This window comes from Malania oleifera, chromosome 2, assembly GCF_029873635.1.
Source record: "Malania oleifera isolate guangnan ecotype guangnan chromosome 2, ASM2987363v1, whole genome shotgun sequence".
Taxonomy (NCBI): Eukaryota; Viridiplantae; Streptophyta; class Magnoliopsida; order Santalales; family Ximeniaceae; genus Malania; species Malania oleifera.
The window spans coordinates 19,792,055-19,813,918 of NC_080418.1; the positions used below are offsets into that span (position 1 = coordinate 19,792,055).

General features: G+C 37.2%; 1 protein-coding gene across 1 annotated transcript; it reads right to left on the reverse strand.

Moving 5' to 3' along the window:
• Window positions 1–2,445: 2,445 nt before the first annotated feature.
• On the reverse strand, window positions 2,446–4,198 carry LOC131148077 (WUSCHEL-related homeobox 3-like). Its single transcript, XM_058097813.1, has 2 exons — window positions 3,788–4,198; window positions 2,446–2,802 (listed from the first exon to the last, which is right to left on the reverse strand). The coding sequence occupies exons 1-2, from the start codon at window positions 4,196–4,198 to the stop codon at window positions 2,446–2,448; spliced, it is 768 nt and encodes a 255-aa protein (XP_057953796.1).
• Between the last annotated feature and the right edge of the window lie 17,666 nt (window positions 4,199–21,864).

Below are 21,864 nucleotides of genomic sequence, written 5' to 3' on the forward strand. Positions count from 1 at the left end.
GTGACTTCTTTTTTAAATTCTTTTAAAAATATAAAAGAAGGAGGAGGACCATTGAAGTCTAAGGCATTGATGAATGTTTGGCAAACTTTGGAATGTCCAACTACCTATGGACTTGCAATTGGACTAGGGCAGCCGGGGTTCCTTCATCCATCACATTCGAAATTAACTGTCTTGTCTTCTGAGGCAGAGCTAGGGATAGTAGCTATCAGCCTATATATACATATATCACCTGCATGCACGCCCTTTCCCTCTTGGCCAGATTAGAACATACCTCAATTCAAAATTTATATATTTTTGTTCTAAGTTACCCACAGGACTTAACCACAGCTGCAAGAAGTGGTCCGTCAGACCCACAGCAAGACCTTCATCTTTTCCTTTTGCCCCACTGCTCTTAATTTCATTATTTTCTTTTCCAATCACACTGCACACAGTACCACCCACACAGACACATGTTTGGTTTCGCGAGAAATTGAAATTAATTAGTGACTTGGAGACTTTATCATCTGAGTACGTGACTTGTGAGTTAGGGGTTTTGAAAGTTCAATGTCTTCTCAAATATAGGTTTGACTCACTTGAGCTCACTAGGTGTGGAACTTGAATGTTTGATTTTAGGTCCATGCATCTTTACTAGATATTAGACTAACTATCTTGCGAGAAATATATTTGAGTTTTGGTTTGTACAGACAACTGTATATGTTGAGATTTCTTCATTATATATATATATATATATATATATATATATATATTTGGATTAATTTGTTTACATGTTTTGATCCATACCCAAATAGAAGACGTTTATAGATGTTGTAGCTTAGTAGCCAGATGCATGATCATATGCACGATGAAATTTGAGTTACTGATATAGCTATACTTTGTTTTGGAAGATGAGAAGTTGTCTTTGAAAAATCAAAGCCAATTTTTTGATAAGCAAAATATATCTCGCCCAACGTTTTGATTTCTGCATGACTAGTGATTATAGCCAATAAGAGTCAATCGGAAAAACTTGTTGAAAAATTTTAGAAAGGGATATGCACAATCATCTTATAATTTTAGCAATGGAATGGTATTTTCTCATATAATTGTGAAATTTTAACAAGTATTCATGATTTGCTCTGCCATTTTTTATATATAGATGGTGTGATTGTGATTTGCAGCTCCCTATGTATACATGGTTTGTATTCATTTAGGATATATACTAGTCTCTATTTTTTGTATGAGACATCTTCGTATTTCATTCTTACTTGTTAATCTCCATGCATTATGATTGTTAATGGGTGATGTCTTACATTGCATTGGGTGCGAAGAATGTATTATTCTCTATGATTATTGTTGATGGATGTCTCTACTATGGAGCAAAGAAGACTTATTGTAATCCCATTATATTAACATAGTCAAAGATTGAAAGTGAGCATCAATTATATAATTTTCCTCCTCCAGTAGCATTTGACTATTAATTATTTTATATATTTAGGGTTCACATATTTGAACAAGGAGACTATTAATGTGTTTCATCCATGATCAACTCTTTATTACCTAGTCTTTTTTTTTTTCCCCACAAAATACAGATGCTTTTCAGTCAAGTGGAGGCACACAATTGCTTAGGCTATAAAAAAAGAAGATCCATTTTTTATCTCATACCCCTTTTCACCATTCTTAGAATTTGAACTCAAAACCTCATATATAAAAGTCCAGACTTTAATTACTGAGATATATATCTCTTACAGGACAAGATCCATCGTGGTTGCCCCAAAGTCCCTAAAACTAATGGTTCACCTTAATTACCACTGGACTATTTTGAGAGGGTCTTGGTTTCAATATATCCATTAGTCCACCTGTATGTATGTAACCGATAACTACTTCAAAAATATAAATTAATATGCATATATATTTTTGAGAGGGTCTTGGGTTGATGACGCACGTACGATAAACAATGGGTGCAGCTTTTAAATTAAAGGCAAGAGACAAAACTGAAAACGGATCTTTCATGAATCCCCACTACCCTTTTTTGAATACATGCAGATTGCAGCGACCCCCACCCCGCAAAGGCCAAGTACTACTGCTCTACTCATCAGACCAAATACACAGTACTTTTTAATACTGCACCAGCAGCAGCAGCTAGCATATATAGGACCATTAGTCAATAGTCATCAATCATTCACTTAATTAATATATATTTTCTTACTAACTCATTAGACAACTGAGACCTTATCTTCCCCAGAATTCGTACTAGCTAGTATCCATCTCTTCCCAACAATTAAAAATTAATACTCATAAAGTACTGTACCCAATAAGAAAATCAACAGGGTAGCTACTACTCACTGCTACATAGGAAACTACTTGCCCAGTAGCTGCACAGAGAGAGAGAGAGAGAGAGAGAGAGAGAGAGAGAGAGAGAGAGGCAGGGCATGCATGAAGCATGAATGCATGGAGCTACCAGTAATAGTGTTATATGGGATTATCGGTGGTGGGGGTGCCGTAGATGGAGGAGGCATGGTGGGTGGAGGAGCAGGAGGAGGAGGAGGAGGAGGTGCACCCTTCTTTGAGACTGGGAGCCGATACAGGGAAGAGTTCTAGGGTTTTGAGGGGTCTATTGCACCCTGCAGGTGGAGGAGTACTACTACGGGTAGGACCCTCCACGTCCAACATCATCATCATCATCCAATCACTGCCGCACATCTTCATCCTGCAGGACCTCTGATCTGTTTCTCCAGCTGATGATGCAGAACTACCTGCAGCCTCCTGCATATTCAATTTCCACGCCCATTCTGTAGCTTGAATTGATGCATTCTCTTCAACGATCCCCTGTTTAATAATACATACACACACATAAATCGTTAAATTTCTTACAAATTACTTTCATTGCACTGATCACAAGGAAAACAAACTTCCCCGTCTCTCTCTAAGTACCAAAAAGAGCACCATGAAACCTTACAGCATAAGCCCAAATCTGACGTCAGAAAGACTAAACATATAGCATACACTCAAGCCAAATAAAATTACTATTTCAAGATTTCCTCTTTCTAGATGCCGCTAGGAGCCAAAAAATATCTGATATGCATGACACGAAAATAATATTTTTTTTTTCAAAAATAATGTGACGTTTCATGATTTGCTTTGATTTATCACATCAGTACGAAAAGAATTTTTGTATAAAAAAAAAAAAAAAAATGCTAAACTGTCTGAAACCTGCAAAAACCCACCTGAAAATTTAAACCGATATGTCAAAGAGATTAAGAAAGGGTGCTACACTTACTTGGATATGATATGATATGTGTGTGCGTTCATACATTCAGGCAGAGGAGCATACAATCATGGGAAAGAATTAAATAAGAAAAAGGATGCATGCATATGTTTGATGTTTTCATCACGGAAAAATTATTAGATACATGGAATCTAACATAATTTTGTCATATATATGTTAGGTAATTTTTTAATTTTTTTAGAAATCATATTAGATATTGTGTACACTTGATGTATCTTAATAATATTTCCTCATCATGTGTCTTAAATGGAATTCCAACTAAACACACGACATCAAGCATTGCCAAATGTTTGGAGTCCTGATCGTGCGTTCGGAGTGGTATCACGGGTAGACACATCTGATGGAACTCATGTCAGATGGACACATAATGGTAGGACTCGTGTTCAAACAACCGAGTTCCATCACCATGTGTCTAACTCGAACACTAACTAACATATATGGGTTCTACCATCATGTGTCTAGCCGGAATACCATCACAAAAAGATCCGAGAACTCTAATACTGTCCTATAGTCCTATGCGCATACCTGTGGATGAAAGCTAACAGAATCGTTGCAATGTGGATGACAAGTGCTGCTGCTATATTGTGGGTGATTATTAGCAGGAGAAGAAGCAGGAGGAGTAGGAGTAGGAGTAGTGGTGGGGAAGCAGCGAGGGAGGAGGTGGTGGTGGTGGTGGTACTGGTGACACAAAGCTTGGTGTTGGGCGTGGAGTTGCTTCGTGAGTTTGCGCCTGAGCTTCTGCCTGTCCCTCGCCTTGTGGTTCTGAAACCAGTAGAAAACGTTCTTGCCTTCAATCTTGCCGTAGTAGGAGAGGTGGGCTGTGATTTGCTGTATCTGAGAGGCGTTGGGAGTCCGCACCCCTCCCCTGTACATCTCCTCCAATATCATCAGCTGCTCCGGCGTCGGACACCATCTCGGTGAACCCACCGGCGACATCAATCGATTTGATCACCTACGCTTGCTATACGTTCGAATACGGATACCCTCCTTCAAACTCAGATGGCTCTCTTACAGATATATATATTCACTGAGGATTAGCCAATTAAGACATATAAATAGATGGACAGACCCAGAGCTATTAGATAAGATATTATGTGTTTTTATTCCCGTAGATCGGAGACTGTGGACTACAACTTTTAATTTAAAAAAAAAAAAAAAAAAAAAAAACCATAGGAAGCACGAGCGGGGTCCTTTTATCAGATCCTGAAAACACTTTAAATAATATATTTCATATAAAAATACTCACATAGGATTCATTGTCTAAAGTGTTTTTATTGAATGAAAAAACTAAATAAAAGGACCACTTAGGCTGATCCGTCCAGAGTACTTAATTTTTTTTCAAGTCGAGATGATTTTGTTATAACAATGGCTAAAATATCAAGGTTCAAAAATTGGGATTACAATATTTTATTTAGAATAATATCATGATATTTAATTGGAGAAAAGTGTAGGTCTAGACCTATTATTCTAATAATTAATCGAGTTTGTAGATCATTTCTAAAAAAAAGATATATATATATATATATAGAGAGAGAGAGAGAGAGAGAGAGAGAGGGGAAGGTGGGGGGCAAAAGGGTGGGTGAGGGGGAAAAGGCACAGGGTGGTGGTGCAGAGAGTGCATGCATGCATGGGAAGTGTCAAGTACTGGGGGGGGGGGGGGTGATGTTTCACTGAGAGGGGCATTCACTGAAGGTTACACCAGCACTGCTTGCTTCATCAATAATTCCGTCATCATCACCCTATTATTTGCTTTGCTTTTCAATTGAAAATTATGAGATATATGGATGGATCAGTACGCACAGCAACTCACGCGCAGCGATCTATGCAGGGGCTGCTTACTTTTCAATCCTCACCCCCACCTCGCCTTTTAGGAAGAAGACACAATTAATCTCCTCCGTCCATTTACTATTTTCATTTATATATGTAACTATGCCAAAATTCTGCTATATTTTTTTTCCATATAATAATAATAATAATAATAATAATAATAATAATTCTGATACTATTGGAACATAAACCAAGTCAATCCGAACCCTAAGGAAAATCAGGGATATACCTGTTCATACATACATGTTAACTATGCAGCAGAAACTATGATTTACCCAACCTTATTTACAAGACCAGAATTCTACTATATTCATAAAAACACATATACATACCCAAAAGGATCATAAATATCCTAGGGATTACAGAATATCCAACCTAATTTCGACTCAACTACTTATCCTTCAGTTAGGGTAGCACTAACAGTCCTCTCTATCTTGGAGCTCGCTTCGCTTGTTTGTTTGGGTTTCTTGAAATGTTTGAATTTCTAGGATAAGACACCTCTCAGTAAGCAGGATAGGTTAACATCAGTGTATGACACATGAGTTCTTATTGTGTTATAAACGTATACTATATATAAATTATTGTGACATATTTAACTGTATCTGATAAGTTAGGAAAATTTGTACTCATACTTATAAATTTGGTAATTCATATTTAATTACTTAACATGAGCACATAGTATCATAATATATTTCTGTGTACATGTAAATTGTTTGCTATATCTGTATAACATTGAAATTATCCCCACAAGATTGTTCATGGTTCACATTTGCCGAGATTGAGGCATTACATATTGCCGTCCTTCACATCAGCAAGCCCTTGGGCTAAGTCTCAAGAATCGGGACGTTACGTATCGTTGTCCCCCTTCGCCTTTCTCATAATTGCCATAATTGGGGCGTTACGTATTACTGTCCCCCAGGACCTTTTCTGTAATCGTCATCGGGGCGTTACGTATCGCCGTCCCCCGAGACCGTTTATGTCATACATCCTCGGGGCGTTACGTCTCCCCGTCCCCCAGGATCTTTTCTGTAATTATTATCAACATCATTAGGGCGTTACGTATCACTGTCCCCCGAGACTGTTTCTGTAATTCATCATCGGGGCGTTACTTATCACCGTCCCCCAGGAACTTTCCCTGTAATTTATTACCGGGGCGTTACGTATCGCCGTTCCCCGGGACCCTTTTCCCACACTTACTCTAACAATGCCAGTATTTTCACAATTTCCAATCATTCATGCAAAATATATAATATTAGGAAACAGAATTTAATTGTCATATCATATTTGCCATAATAATATTTCTGAATCAACTATTATAAATATATCTAGTCACGACACCTGAGCTAGTTGAAATATCACAACATCTTGGCTGACTGAATTATCACAATATACTAAAGATATAATAATTTCTGTACTATTTATAATTTCCTAAAATCGTTATTAAATTATGCATGATCTGTGTATTCATAAAATATTCTAACATGTTAATATTTATAGTAAAATATTTACACTCATGCCACACAAGTGAGTGCTACACTGTATTATATTATCTATTTGGGAAAGTTGTATCTAACTAGAAATATTAATAAAGTTGTTCCCAGGGTTTATTTAATTCATCACTATATTAAGCTTGTTTCTAGGGTTTCCTCAGTTCAAACATCAGAATTTCCCATAACATGCCTTAAATCATAAATGGAGTTCCTATAAACCTGAATATTTTGAAAATACCTGACTTAAACTATCCCCGTTACCTGATTGTTGAAGAATAGCCCACAGGGACCCTAATCCGCGCCTACGGCGTACGCGCAAAATTCCTATATTCATAAACCCTAACCTAGTCAAATTAACCCCATAACACTCTCTATTATTATGCCTTAGCCCATACTCCTTCAATAATTAACAAAACTCAAAAACAACTTCCTTACCCTGATTTTGGAGTGGTGCTCTGGAACCCCAAATCACGAAATTACTCCGGTTAATCTGCAGAGAATCACCGCCGGGATTCTGAAATCACGTTTAACAGCTTATTTGGGCTGAAATCAGGTGAGAAATCGAGGAGGAAAGGAAGGGGAGTTGCAACCCTAACTGAGAGAGCGAGAGGAATGGAATTTTCATAAAAAAAAAATGATTTCTGATCTATTTATAGAATGCGTAATCGGTCGTACTCATCGACAAGAACATATGATTTGTCGACAAGTCGAAGAAAAACACTCGTCAACGAGAACAGGGGTTCGTTGACAAATCCTTAAATCTAAGATTTCCCAACTCTCAAGATCTCCTCGTCGACGAGCCCCCACTGATGCCCCTTCAAATTTTCTTCTTTTTTTCTTTTTTCCCTTTTTCCCTTATAAATTAAATTTTTCCGGGTCTCTACAATATATATATATATATATATATATATATAATTCATGAATCGATGCACTCTAAGTGACCTATAAAAATAATTTAGGCAAAAGATAATGTCCATTTGATGACAAAATTTGTGCCTACGACGTACGCGCAAAATTCCTATATTCATAAACCCTAACCTAGTCAAATTAACCCCAGAACACTCTATATTATTATGCCTTAGCTCATACGCCTTCAATAATTAACCAAACTTAAAAACAACTTCCTTACCCTGATTTTGGAGTCGTGCCCCCCGAAATCCCAAATCACGAAATTACTCCGGTTAATCTGTAGAGAATCACCGCCGGGATCCTGAAATCACATTTAACAACTGATTTGGGCTGAAATTAGGCGAGAAATCGAGGAGGAAAGGAAGGGAAGTTGCAACCCTAACCGAGAGAGCGAGAGGAATGCAATTTTTGTGAAAAAAATGATTTCAGATCTATTTATAGACTACGAAAATTGGCCGTACTCATCGACAAGTCGAAGAAAAAATTATATGTTTTGCCAAACCCCGAGACAAGTGTAGTCTTTTGTCTTAAAGTTTTAATGAACTCACATGTTATTTAAAATGACTATTTATTATTATTATTATTATTATTATTATTATTATTATTATTTTTATTTTGAATAAATATATATACACATATTGAGCTTGGTCCCAAAACTTGCATTCAAAATAAATATGAGTTAAATGAGAGAAGCATTTGGAAAAAAACAATTTCATTAACTATATATTTTGAAAATCATAAATCACAAAATGGTAGATTAATATTTGGATCCAAATCATATTACACATTTCAAGTGTGGTATTTTCGATTTTAAGTGGGAAAAAAATATATGTAAGTACGTAATACATTAATTAACATTAATTGTGTGAATAGGGTTTAAAGAGTAAGCTTCAGAGGCAGTGTTTTTTTTTTTCTTTAAAAAAGAAAAAAAGGTTAGAACTGAAAGGGTTTTTGAGACATAAAGGATTTACACATTTCAAAGAAAACAATGAATGCAGATGCAACTGCTTTTGTTCTCTTTGGCGTGGGTTTGGATATGCACATGCTGTTTTGTCATCATACCCGAAGCTCAAAAAAAGTCATCCTGCTATCTCATATCACTGTCCATTAATTAAACACTGAAACACAGTAGCAAGTCCACAGTAGTCCTCACATTACCATCCCCACCTGCATTCCACTTTCCTCCCACTGTATTGCCCCGCGACCATTAATAAGCTTTCCTAGCTCCATGCATGCATGAAACCCTCTCTCTCTCTCTCTCTCTCTCTCTCTCTCTCTCTCTCTCTCTCTCACACACACACACACACACACACACCAACAGAAGGCCCGTTGGCCCAAGTTGAGTAATGAGAGTAGCTCATCTCCCATTTCTTTATGATATTTAAACTTTTGATTTTAATACAAAAATTTCACATTCTGACAACATATAAACATGCATGAAGACATAATTAAGACTCTAAATTTAACGTATATGGGAGGAAGAAGAAATGGGTCAAATAGTCATGGGCCTCTCGTGTATCAAAATTGAAAGAAAGGAACAGGAAATAAAGAAATAAAACTCAATCTTGGAGAAAGAAAGCAAATCTTCAATTTGTATTTATTTTTTGTGTATCTTCATGTACATCATAGACCTCATGTATGTACATGCAGAATTCTATCTAACAAAACAATTAATTGCTAAATTAGCAAGAAACGAATGCTGAAAAATAGAAAAAAATCAACTTAACAGAAGGAAATCGTCGATGGTTATAGGGCAAACTGTCGATGATTTTAGATAGAGAGCAAACCGTCGTTAAATTCATTTGTAACCATTGACGGTTATTGTGATGGTTTGTGGTAGAGAGCAAACCATCGATAAAATCATTTGTAACTGTCAACGGTTTGCGTCCTAAAGCCGAAGATAGGCATAAATTTAATACTCCCCCCTAAAATGGAGTGTAAATATTTATAACATCTATCTTGAAAAGAATATTAGAGAAAAAATTGTAACCAAGAGATTTTGTCAAAATATCGGTTAACTGACTAGCGGAAGAAACATGTAATGCTTTCATAGTGCTGACCAACAGTTTTTCTCAAACAATATGACAATCAATGTTAATATGTTTTGTACATTCATGAAACATTGGATTGGTGGCTATATGCAAGGCAACCTCATTGACATGAAAAAAAAAAAAAAGGCTAGTTTATAATGGGTGACAAGTAAATCATTCAAAAAATGTTGCAACCAAGTAACATGTAGTCGTTGCCAAGGCACAATATTCCGCCTTTGCTATAGATCTAGACATTGTATTCTACTTCTTGGATTTCCATGAAATGAGGGATTTTCCAAGAAACACACAAAAACCAGTAATTAATTTTCTAGTTTCTCTGCATGCAGCCCAATCTACATCACAAAATGCTTTCAACTGTAAATAATTTGCTGATGGAAAGAATAACCCTTGACTAGGATTGCTTTTAATGTATCTCAAAACATGATAAGCAGTAGCCAGATGAGCTTTAGTGGGATTTGCAACATACTAACTTAATATTTGAACATAAAATGACAAGTCAGGCCTTGTAATGGTCAAGTAGATTGAGAAGTTTGCCTACTAATCTTCTGTAACAAAGCGGATTTGAGAGAAGCTCTCCTTATGTTTTGGATAATATCAAGTTCTGGTCCATAGGAAATGAAACTGGTTCAGATGCCAAATACCCCAAATCAGACAATATCTCAAGAGCATACTTCCTTTGTGAAATTGCAATGCTATTTGTGGAACGAGCAATCTCAAGACCAAGAAAGTATTTCAAAGGTCCGAGATCTTTGAGCTTAAAATGAGAATGGAGGTACTTCTATAAATTAGCGACAACATCATCCTCATTGCTACTAATGATGATATCATCTACATATACTAGCAATGCAATGAAGAAATTATTTTTCTGTCAAGTGAGCAACGTGTGATCAGCTGAAGATTAAACAAAACCATGAGCTAGCAAGACAAATGAAAACTTAGAAAACCACTGTCTTGATGCTTGATTAAGACCATACAAAGATTTATGCGGTCTACACACAAGCTGAGTGTTAGTAGAATCAACTTGAGCAAACAGTAGTAACTCCCCCTGAGCAGATGATCCCTTCAAAGTATAATGAAAACTAGGAGGTAAAGACATGTACACCTCCTTTTCCAAGTATCCATGTAAATATGCATTATTGACATCTAGTTGATGCAAAGACTAGTTCTTGGAAGCCGCTATGGCTAACAAGACTTGTATAGTAACTAACTTGGCAACTGGTGAAAAAGTTTCCAAGTAATCCAATCCTTCTTATTGTGTATAGCTCTTAGCAACCGTGCCTTGTATCTTTCCACAAAACCATCAGAATAATATTCAATCTTGTAAACTCATTTACCTTCAACGACTTGTTTGTTAGGAGGTAAATGAGTTATAGTCCAAGTTTTATTTGTAACGACTCCGACCCGCCACATGGGCCTGGAGTGCTACTTCAGTGACGTCAGTGTACCTGATACCTTACTCATCAAATATAAAACACACATACATAGCGAAAATAAAATATAAAATCCTCAAATTACATTACTAAAGTTCTGACTATCTTTATACACCAATATATCCATTTTCACATAATTACATCGCACAAAACTAAATAAATATAAAATCTCTATCTACACACTGCCTACATAAAATTTACACCACTAGTCCGACTCCTCTAGCCTACTAGATCCGATCTTTAGGATTACCTAAAAAGAAAGTTTGTAAAGTAGGGGTGAGATACAGCTCAGTAAGGGAAAAACTAATTTAATGTTAGTGTGTGGCCAACATGCATTTAGTGTACAGAAAATAACCAATTTACTAAATAGATAAACACATTCATGAAAACTTTCTTAATTTACACTCACACACACAATTAGCCGAGTATAAGGAAGATTACCTGCCCATAAAAGTAGCTTCCCTCTACTCACTACAAAAAAACTAGTTTTTAGTGACAAATCTATTTGTGACGAATTCAATTTTGTCACTAATAGTAGGGTATTAGTAACGGTTTTATAAACCGTTACTTATACGACACTATTAGTGACGAAATTGAATCCGTTACTAATAGTTCGTTACAAAAAATCCAAAAAAAATGCGTGAAAATATTTTTGGCGCAGAACTTATCTCGGGAAAATATTAGTAACGATTTTTGTGGTATTAGTGACAAATTAAATTCGTCACTAAAAGGTAAACTTCAGTGACGGTTAAATAACCGTGACTACTAGTAATTTTTTTTTAAAAAAAAATTTACATCAGAGTAGTAGTGACGAATTTATAAATTCGTCACTACTGGTCCATTATTAGTGACAGATTGTGTAATCGTCACTAATACTTCTACTTTGTTTAAAAAAAAGAAAAAAATTTCACTTCGCAGTATTAGTAACGAATGTTTAAATTTGTCACTATTCCCCTGTTATTAGTGACGAATTTCACAACCCTCACTAATTCTTTAATTTTTTTTTAAAAAAAGAAATCTTTACTTTATAGTATTACGAATTTACATATTCGTCACTATTGGCCGGTTATTAGTGACGGATTTGGACAGTCATTAATGTTTTGTTATTTATTTAAAAAAAAAAATGGAGAGTAGTAGTGACGGTTTTGAAACCGTCACTAATGCCCAAAAACCATTTTATGTCCGCGCGCGGGATCTTTTCCCTCCTCCTGCTTCTTCCCCTTCCTTGCCGCCTGCTCTCACTTGATCTCCTCCTTCCCCGCCGCCTGCTCCCACCTGATCTCCCTCTACTCTCTGCCGCTAGCCACCGCGCTAGCTCCTCCTGCTTCTTCCCCTTCCCTGCCGCCTGCTCCCACTTGATCTCCTCCTTCCCCGCCGCCTGCTTCCATTTGATCTCCCTCTACTCTCCGCCGCCAGCCACCGCGCCAACTCCTCCTGCTTCTTCCCCTTTCCCGCCGCCTGCTCCCACCTGATCTCCCTCTACTCTTTGCTGCCAGCCATCGCGCCAGCTTCTCTTGCTTCTTCCCCTTCCCCGCCGCCTGCTCCCACTTGATCTCCCTTCGTCGTCCAGCGCGCGAGCTCCTCCTCTCTCCCGGTCACCCCCTACTCTTGGTCGGAAGCCTAGGTATTTCTTTCCCTTTATCTTTTTAATTACTTTGAAGCATATACTGAATATTTAAAATTTTTTGGAATTTACTGAATATTGAAAAAAAAGATAATAAACATATTAGAGGCTGATTTTTAAAACTAGAAGTTCTCCTAAAAAATTTTTCAAATAACCAAATTTTTATTAAAGGACTTCACAAGGACCCATAAATACCAATTAAACTATTTTGTATGATTTGACTCCAACACTCAATTGTAGCACATGTTCCATGGATTGAATTAAAGAATTAAGGGCTAAATTTAAACAAACTACCCCACACTTAGATCATGAATTGAACTCATTTGACTCGGGACTATCACTTGTTCAAAATGGATGATTTGACTTCATGTATTTCAACGATTAGATAGATGAAAATTAGGATGTCTACAGTAATATCAGCAAAAAGACTACTCATTCAAATAGGACATGAGCTTTAGTATGGACTGGATGTTGTAGTTCTTGATGCATCAACATCAAACTCCTCTGCTGCCTCTAATGCAATTGACTTGTTGTGTGTGTGTGTGTGTGTGTTTTGATAGAATATTTGTAAACATTTCTAATGGTTTTGTGTCATCTTGACATAATATATTGTTCTTGGTGTATTTTGTGACTTAGTCTTATATTTGGCATGAAGTACTTGTTTTTGGTAGTTTTCGGATTTTGGACTAAATGACATTATGATGATATTTTGGATGTCTGGAATTTGTGCTAAACATGGTGATTATGAAATTTACTAGATGGATATCTTGTGCAAATGGATTATTATTTATGGTAGTGGATTCATGATGGTTGCTTGTCCTTGGACTAAATGGAGATATTGATATGGACTTAAGGTTGTGTTTAGAAAATGAATTAATGTTTTGCAAAAATGAATTCACGTTTGTGGAATATGATTTTGGACTTATTCTTGTGTAGCTATTGATAAACATATTTTACCAATAAATCTTAGCCCAAGTGAAGATATTAATATTTGAGAAAAAAATAAAAGAAAATAAATTTTCCAAATGGCAGTCGACCAAACACTTATAGGCGGTTGATTGCTCCCTTTCTTCCTTGTTTTTTTTTTTTAATAAATATGCAAATTACTTTTGGTGCCAACTGTAGGTGATTGTCCAATCCCCTAGGGCATTCAACTAACCTAATAGAAATTTAAAATTTGAATTTTTTTTTCATTGGTTGATCATTTTGGAAGGACCACGTAAGTGCTGCCATGTGTTAGGTTGTGAATAAGGATGTCAGTAGGTGGTTGTTGGTCGGTTTGTTTGTTTGAATTATGAATTTTCAAAATTTAAAGATATTTCTCTCCATTTTGCATGATCTAATAAAGTCCCATTCATTTTTTTTTTTTAAATTTGACACATTAATATCGTTTGTCATAACCTCCCAAATAAGAGTATAGGGCAGATGAAGTTAGGAGTGTAGGGTTGGAACGTTTATTCTGATACAATAAACATGGGTATATGAAATTAAATCGTATTTAATTTGAATAAATGAATTTTTATTTGTTTTCCTAGGTCAAAATTTGCAGTATAGACACATGGACCGAGGTTTGCAAAAGGTTGGTTGAATATTTGAGTGAGCCCAATTAGGAGAGACTGGGCCTGAATAGCAGCATGGATAGTACATGGGCTTCAAACTTGGGTTTTTGAAAGGAGACAAATTTACCTTTAGACAATGACATGATACATGCAAGTTGAATTCTTTTCTTCTTTATTTTTTTTGTTTATTTTATACATTATTATTAACTATACAAACTAAGTTATGTTGCTTCCAATAATCTAAGGACAAAATAAAGATTATGCAAAAGAAAATAATTTATTCTTTGAAAATTTGAACTATAACTTCATTCTCATACTAAAATAAACACCACTTAAAGAAAGGAAAAACAAACATAAATTTAGGATCAAACACCTGTGTGAATAAATTACAAATTACACAAATATGCATTTAGATTGTTGGAAAATAATGTAGATTATTTTATATAATAAATAAAACATAAAACAGTCAAAAAAGGAGAAAAAAAGGACAAAAATTGTTTAACTATTTCCAAATTTTACCCCGGGAATACCTCATCTAGTTGGAATGATAAAGAATAAACAAGTAACTATTAACTTTACTTCTAAATTTTTCACTGTATTCCATCTCATTTCTAAGAATTAACTAGTTTGCAAACTCAAAAATAACCTTAAAAGTCAGTCCTAGCCAAAAGACCAATGAGCCATCCATCAGTTTCGAAGGCAGAGATTTGCTAGCTCCACTCCACCTGTTTAGAACATCATGTGAATATTTTCTCATAATTTTTTTGTTAAGCATGCCCCTCTAAATTTTTTTTTTTTTTGAACTTAAATCGTGGGATTTCCTCTTTACTGGCTAATGCCTCCGCAAATGGAGCCTCGGCCAGCCTCAAAACGCAGAGGGTTCAGGACTCGCCAAGGGGAGAGTCTTCTTCCAAGGGTCGAGCTATACTGAGTGAGCAAGGATTTTAGATGAGACGAGAACACCAAGGGTGACTTTTGAGGATGTGCAGTTGCCCTCGACACGTTTAGCTGTGGCACCCATTAAAGAGCAATCCTCGAATGTTACCCCAGGGATTATAGAGGATATGCCCACTCATCCGGTGTTGTTTTGTATGATTAGGCCGACCATGCTGTATGATTATGATAATCCACCTCCGGTGGACATTCCTGACCTATTGTTGCCTTGGGCCCTCAAGCCACGCCCATATAGGGAACCACCACCCTCCCCTCGTACCCTTAAAATGCGTTGTCTTCTGGAGGAAATGGCACTGGACCGAGATGTCCCTAGAGCAGTAGCCTCATCTTGTTGCTCGTGCAGTTCTGATTCTGATTTAGACTCTCATTAAGATAGACTAGATGCTTGGGATATTTTTATGCACTTTCTCTTTTTCTTATGTATTGTCCTCATGCACCCTTGTGCTGTTATTTTATTTATTTCTATGTTATTTTCTTTTTATTGCATTCTGTTTTACCATGCTTTTGAATGGCTGTACGCGTGCTTCGATGTGTCTATCTACATTGTATTGCCTCTAAAAGTAATGAAAATACATGGAGCTTTTGATTTCTACCTGTCTTTTGGGAGATACTAGAACTGTATTACTTTTGTTGTTAGGACTTGATTTATCTTTTCTGCAATTTCATAAATGCATAGACATTAAGGTAACAACAACAATCTGAAGTGTACAGTGAAAGGTCAAGAAGTAAATGTCATATGAAGTAAAATGCCAAATTAATTACTACCATTTCATATATTCATTGAAGCTTAGACTCGTCCAAGAATGTTACTATACATTCATTCCTAATCGTACATATGAGACAAATCAATTGTTATATTTCAATTGATTATTAGTCATACTATGTTGACTAATAATTACTTGAACATGTTAATTATTTGTTTCACTTACGATTAGTAGTGTGAGTATTTCAATCATTCTTGGATTGTCCAATGTGGACAGTTTAGGAAGTTGTATTTACATTATTTTCATCGTTCACACTTTGTCAATTGTTATTATATATTTTGAGCGTGTCTCTACTTGTGTTCTCTGGGTGCATAGTGGGGTGTCGTGACAATTTGTTAGTAATGAAAGACTAGCCAAATTTTCACTTCCCCCATAATGTGTACTTGGAGAGACATGGGGAGATGCTGCCGAAATTTATAACAACTACAATGAAGGAATTTGAGCGATTGATCGCAATGTAAATGCAACATTCTTGAATGGGATAGGATCCGTACCCTTCAGAGTATGATGGTTGATTATAGGATTCACGATGCATGCATGATAAACAGTATGAGAATATAATGAACACCATTTACTTGAATATATTATAGGGTAATTAATGAACATGGATAAGAGTTGGATAAATGCTCGGGGTAGGTTTTTGCCAGAATACGTGAAAAAGGTACATGATTTCATAGAGTTCGCGCATCCTCATGTAGATAGAGCTAGTAGAATAAGGTGTCCTTGCAAGAAATGCCAAAACATAACATTCAAACACATTGAGCTAGTCCATTCACATTTGTTAGACTTTGGAATGGAGAAAAGGTACACAAGATGGGTGTTCCACGGTGAAGATTATGCAGTTCAGAGTGATAATTTAAATGACGCTAAAGATGAGGGGGTAAATATAGTAGGTGGTGATACACGTTCTGAAGGGTTAATCGAAATGTTAAGTAAATTGCAAAGGGGGATTGCAGTGGACACGGGTGATGTCAGTGTGTTGCATACTGGTGATGAAACTACTTCAATGGGTACCATACTATGCCATTCTTGTACGTTGAATCGACTCGGTAAACCATTTGTTAATCTCATGAGGGATGCACGGGTGCCCTTATATCCAAATTGTAAAAAGTTCTCGAAATTAGAGTTTCTGATAAAGTTGCTTCATGCAAGGACAATGCATAGGTTATCTCAGAGCGCATTCAACATGCATTTAAGCCTCATTAAGGCAGCATTGCCGGAGGGTGAAACACTTCCCAAGTCTTTTTATGAGGTGAAGACATACCTGCATGAATTGGGTCTTGGTTACACTCTAATACATGCATGTAGGTATGATTGTGCACTCTTTTATGGTGAACATGAAAATGCGAACGAGTGCCCAGAATGTGGTGAATCAGGGTATAGAACTTATCAGAAGAAGGGTAAAAAGATTCTCAAAAAAGTTTTGTGATATTATCCATTAATCCTGCGGCTGCAACGATTGTATATGTGCAAAAAGACTGCTACAGATATGAGATGGCATCAAGAGAAATGTCTTCAAGATGGAAACACCTTTAGCCATCTAGCAGACTCTGAAACTTGGGCTGAATTTGATAAAATGCATCTGTGGTTTGCTAATGATCCTCGCAACATCAAACTTGGCCTTGCTTCAGATGGGTTCAATCCTTTCGGTAACATGACCAACCCATATAGCATGTGGCCAGTTGTGATGATGCCATACAATATGCCGCCATGGCGATGTATAAAAGAACTTTTCATTTATATGTCTCTGCTGATTCCCAGACCGAGAGCACCTCGTAATGATATTGATGTTTACCTGCGTCCGTTAATTGACAAGTTGAAAGAATTATGGGAAAAGGAGTGGAGACATTTGATGTGCAAACCGGGACAACATTTCGGATGCAAGCTGCAATCTTGTGGACAATTAATGATTTCCCCGCATATGGCAACCTGTTAGGTTGGAGCACAAAAGGTTACTTAGCATGCCCAGTATGTAATAAGGACGTTGGGTCCTTATCCTTGAAGCATGGACGCAAGTTATTCTTTATGTGTCATTGCTGTTTTCTACGAACTAGACATCCTTAGATGACTCGTGGTGCCAAAAGCTTCAATGGAAAGCCTAAACGAAGGTCGCCGCCAAAGCAGCTAAGTGGGGAAGAGATACTAAACCAACTAAGGTTGATAGGAGATGTGAAATTTGGGAAACCACTAACCAGTAGAAAAGGAAAACGCGCTGAGTGGGAGTTGAATTGGACAAAGAGAAGCATCTTCTTCGAGTTGCCATATTGGAAAGATCTTCTACTACGCCACAGCTTGGATGTCATGCACATCGAAAAGAACATTTGTGAGAATGTAATTGGTACATTGCTTGATATAAATGGGAAGACAAAGGACATTGCAAATGCTCGCCGAGATGTGGAAGACATGGGAATACGACTTGAGCTGCACCTGTTTCGTGATGGGGACAAAATTTTGATGCCATCAGCTTGTTACACATTCTCAAAGGATGAGAAGAATAAATTCTTCGACTGGTTGAAATTAGTGAAGTTTCCCAATGGATATGCATCGAACATAGCTCGATGCATAAACACAAAGGAAGGGAAGATGCTAGGAATGAAAAGTCATCACTGTCGCGTCCTTCTAAAATGGGTTCTACCCATTTTCCTTCGTGGACACTTGACTGAAGATGTTCGCTCGGTGCTGATTGAGCTGGGAATCTTTTTTTGGCAGTTGTGCTCAAAAAAATTGAGCGTAAACGTACTTGAATGGTTAGACGATGACATTGTGATCATACTATGTAAGCTGAAGAAAATTTTTCCACTAACATTCTTTGATATAATGGTCCACCTAGTTGTCCATTTACCAAGGGAGGCCATAATTGGAGGACCGGTTCAATATCGTTGGATGTATCCTATTGAGAGGTAAAGTATAAAGTCCTTGTATAATGGTCACGTGATTTCCCTATTTGAATTTTTTTTCTTCATTGTGTCTACAAGTCTATAATGCTACGTAAAATGCACATGTTCTTGTCGACTTTGAAGGGGTACGTGCGCAATAAGGCACGACCGGAAGGTTCAATCATTGAGGCGTACATTGACAGTGAATGTCTTGCATTTTGCTCAATGTATCTACATGGTATTGACACAATGTTCACTTGTGATGAGCGAAATGCAGACGTTCATGCTATTAATGTCGAAGATGAAGAACCTAGGAGCTTTATATTTCGAGAATATGTTCGGCTTCTCGGTGCATGAGTTTACGATTTCATTGACATAGATGACCTAGAAAAGGCTCATTTTTATGTCCTCAACAATTTTGATGAAACTGTTCCATATATCGAGTACATTATTCCAAACTCCTTACTTTGCATAGTATTTACATATGCATAATTATATACTTTCTTGACATTAACATGTACTACTGTTGCATATAGAGAACATAAAGCTGAACTCCTGGCCCAAAATGAACGGAATGTTGACGAAAGACATAAGGAGGAATTTATCAATTGGTTTGGGAGTTGTGTAAGTAACAAAAACTGCTTCAGTTAGAAGCAATGTATGGTTTCACTATTGACGGTATTCTTCTAAACTCCTGTTTATTTTATAGATGAAAGTCATGTTTTACAATAAGGAACCCATGGCAAGTAAAGATTTGTACGCATTGGAATGTGGCCTTGATCAACGAGTTAACCGCTATAGCGGTTGCATTGTTAATGGGTTACGATTTTATACAAAGTCCCTCGAACTACATAGAAGAACCCAAAATTGTGGGGTTGCGGTGCTAGGCACAGAAGAAGATGAAGATATTGACTACTTTGGTGTGTTGGATGACATTATAGAGCTTAGCTATAGAACAAACAGAGTCATCCACCTGTTCAAGTGTACCTGGTGGGACATCGGCAATAAAAAGACACAGATAAACACTGATGCCTACTTCACTAGTGTTAATTTTAGCAAGACCTGGTATCAAAATGACCCTTTCGTGCTTGTGACGCAGGAAAAATAAGTGTTTTACCTTAAAGACACCAAATTGAAGGGTGAATGGCATGTGGCCCAAAAGATTCCTCCCCGAGGTTTGTACGCAATTGCAAAAGTGGCAGATAGTGAGATGAGTGCCAGTGAGGCAGCATTCCAAGAAGATGAGCCATCTGTCCATGCAACAGTGCAATCTGAAACAGATGTTGTCGAAGAAAACGATGATCCTATACCATTGCATAGGGATGGTGCTAGGGCAGAACACATAGGAGTTGTTGACATTACAATTGAACCTTCTGTAGACGTTCACTTCATCGACGATGAGGAAACTGATGGGGAAGATGAAACAAGGATCGAGTACTGTAGTGAAGAGGAAGAAACTTTAGAAAGTGAGGATGATATGGATATTGAGGACGTATAGGGGGGGTAAGCATGTTATTTTTGTCACTATGTATCTGACATGTGTAAATAACTTAAAAATTCATGTCTGTTGCATCCATCTAATATTTGTACTTCATATATGTACTTGTCTATTTTTGTCACTATGTATCTGATATGTGTAAATAACTTAAAAATATATTGACTTGTATAATTATTTGCAGATATGGCATTAGGATACGGTGGCACCATTGTCTAAGCCATCGGCACCTCGGCCAGACATGGATACCACTTATGCGACTAACACGCAGGGTGAGTTGACGACCGTCATGAGCAGTGTTGGTATGGATACGATTCATTTATTTACATGTCAATTGTTGATGATAGTTATTCACGTGTACGATTATAATGTTGTTTTTAAATTAACTCTACTTTCAGCATCTACGTCCACGGTCAGGTCAGGCCATGGTGCACCAAAGAATATGTCATTGAAGAAGCACTTGGATAGGACTAAACAGTGGATTCGGATTGACATCCCTTCAGGATACACCGCCCCGCTAAACGATTGGTGCACCGCGTGGACGAGGGAGCTCGACATTATATGCTTACAGTGTGCTCCAGTCACTGCATTCAGCTGGCCCCAAGTGACTCAGGAGCAGCGCATGGTCCTTTACATGCGCATTTTGGTGAGTTCCCTAAACCTATATAGTTGCTTTTAATTTCAATGTTTTTTTACTTTTAATATACTAGCCAATTAACAACTGTCTAACATTGTACTTGTATTACCTATATATGCAGGAGCAGTTTGATATGGACATCCTCGAGGATGACCATGTGAGGAATGTGGTCGACGTCCAATTGTGTAATAAATTTAAGAGCTATCGCTCGAAATGCGCTCCCATTTTCGAGTGGTGGGAGATGAAGAAGAAACGCGGCCATACGATAAGATATCCTAAGAAGATTGGGACGTGGTCTATCGCCATTTATGCGACCCGCGCTATCAAGTTATGTGTTTGTATCCTAATCACTAATTTTTCAAAAAGATGTCCTTAATATGTCGACATGACATCTTCATTGCAGCCATATGTGAAACAAATGCTACAAACCGCAGCAAACTCCCTACGACGCATTGCGGTGGATCGAAGCTGTTTGTAAATCATCGCCAGGTAATTACTATATATAAAATTATCTGACCATTACATAACATAATAGTAATGATGACTTAAATGATAATGTAGCATGATCCTGAGACTGGCACAGAGGAGCAGCTGCCAGATCTGTATCGGAGAACACATCAACGGCGATCGGGGGAGTGGTGGGAGGGTGCGTAGGATCGACATGTATATGAAGCGAAAGATTTAGTTTATTACTTTATTCAAAACATCAAAGTTGTAGTATTACTTATTCCTTTTTATCATTTTCATGATTGAAATTAGGCATGGATGGTCGAGCTGAGGGATGCACCTGTTTTATAGGGGAGTTCGCACATGAAAGATTTCGAGATCACTTCCCAAGTGCTTGGGCAATGAGTGGGGGGCTGGATGAAAGGTCTTGGAAGTGGATACATTGCCCCAACAACATCATCATCCATGGGTGCGGCGGCTCGTGTAGAGATGGAACGACAACGTTGAGAGGCCGAGTTTGATAAGCAGGAGATGGCTCG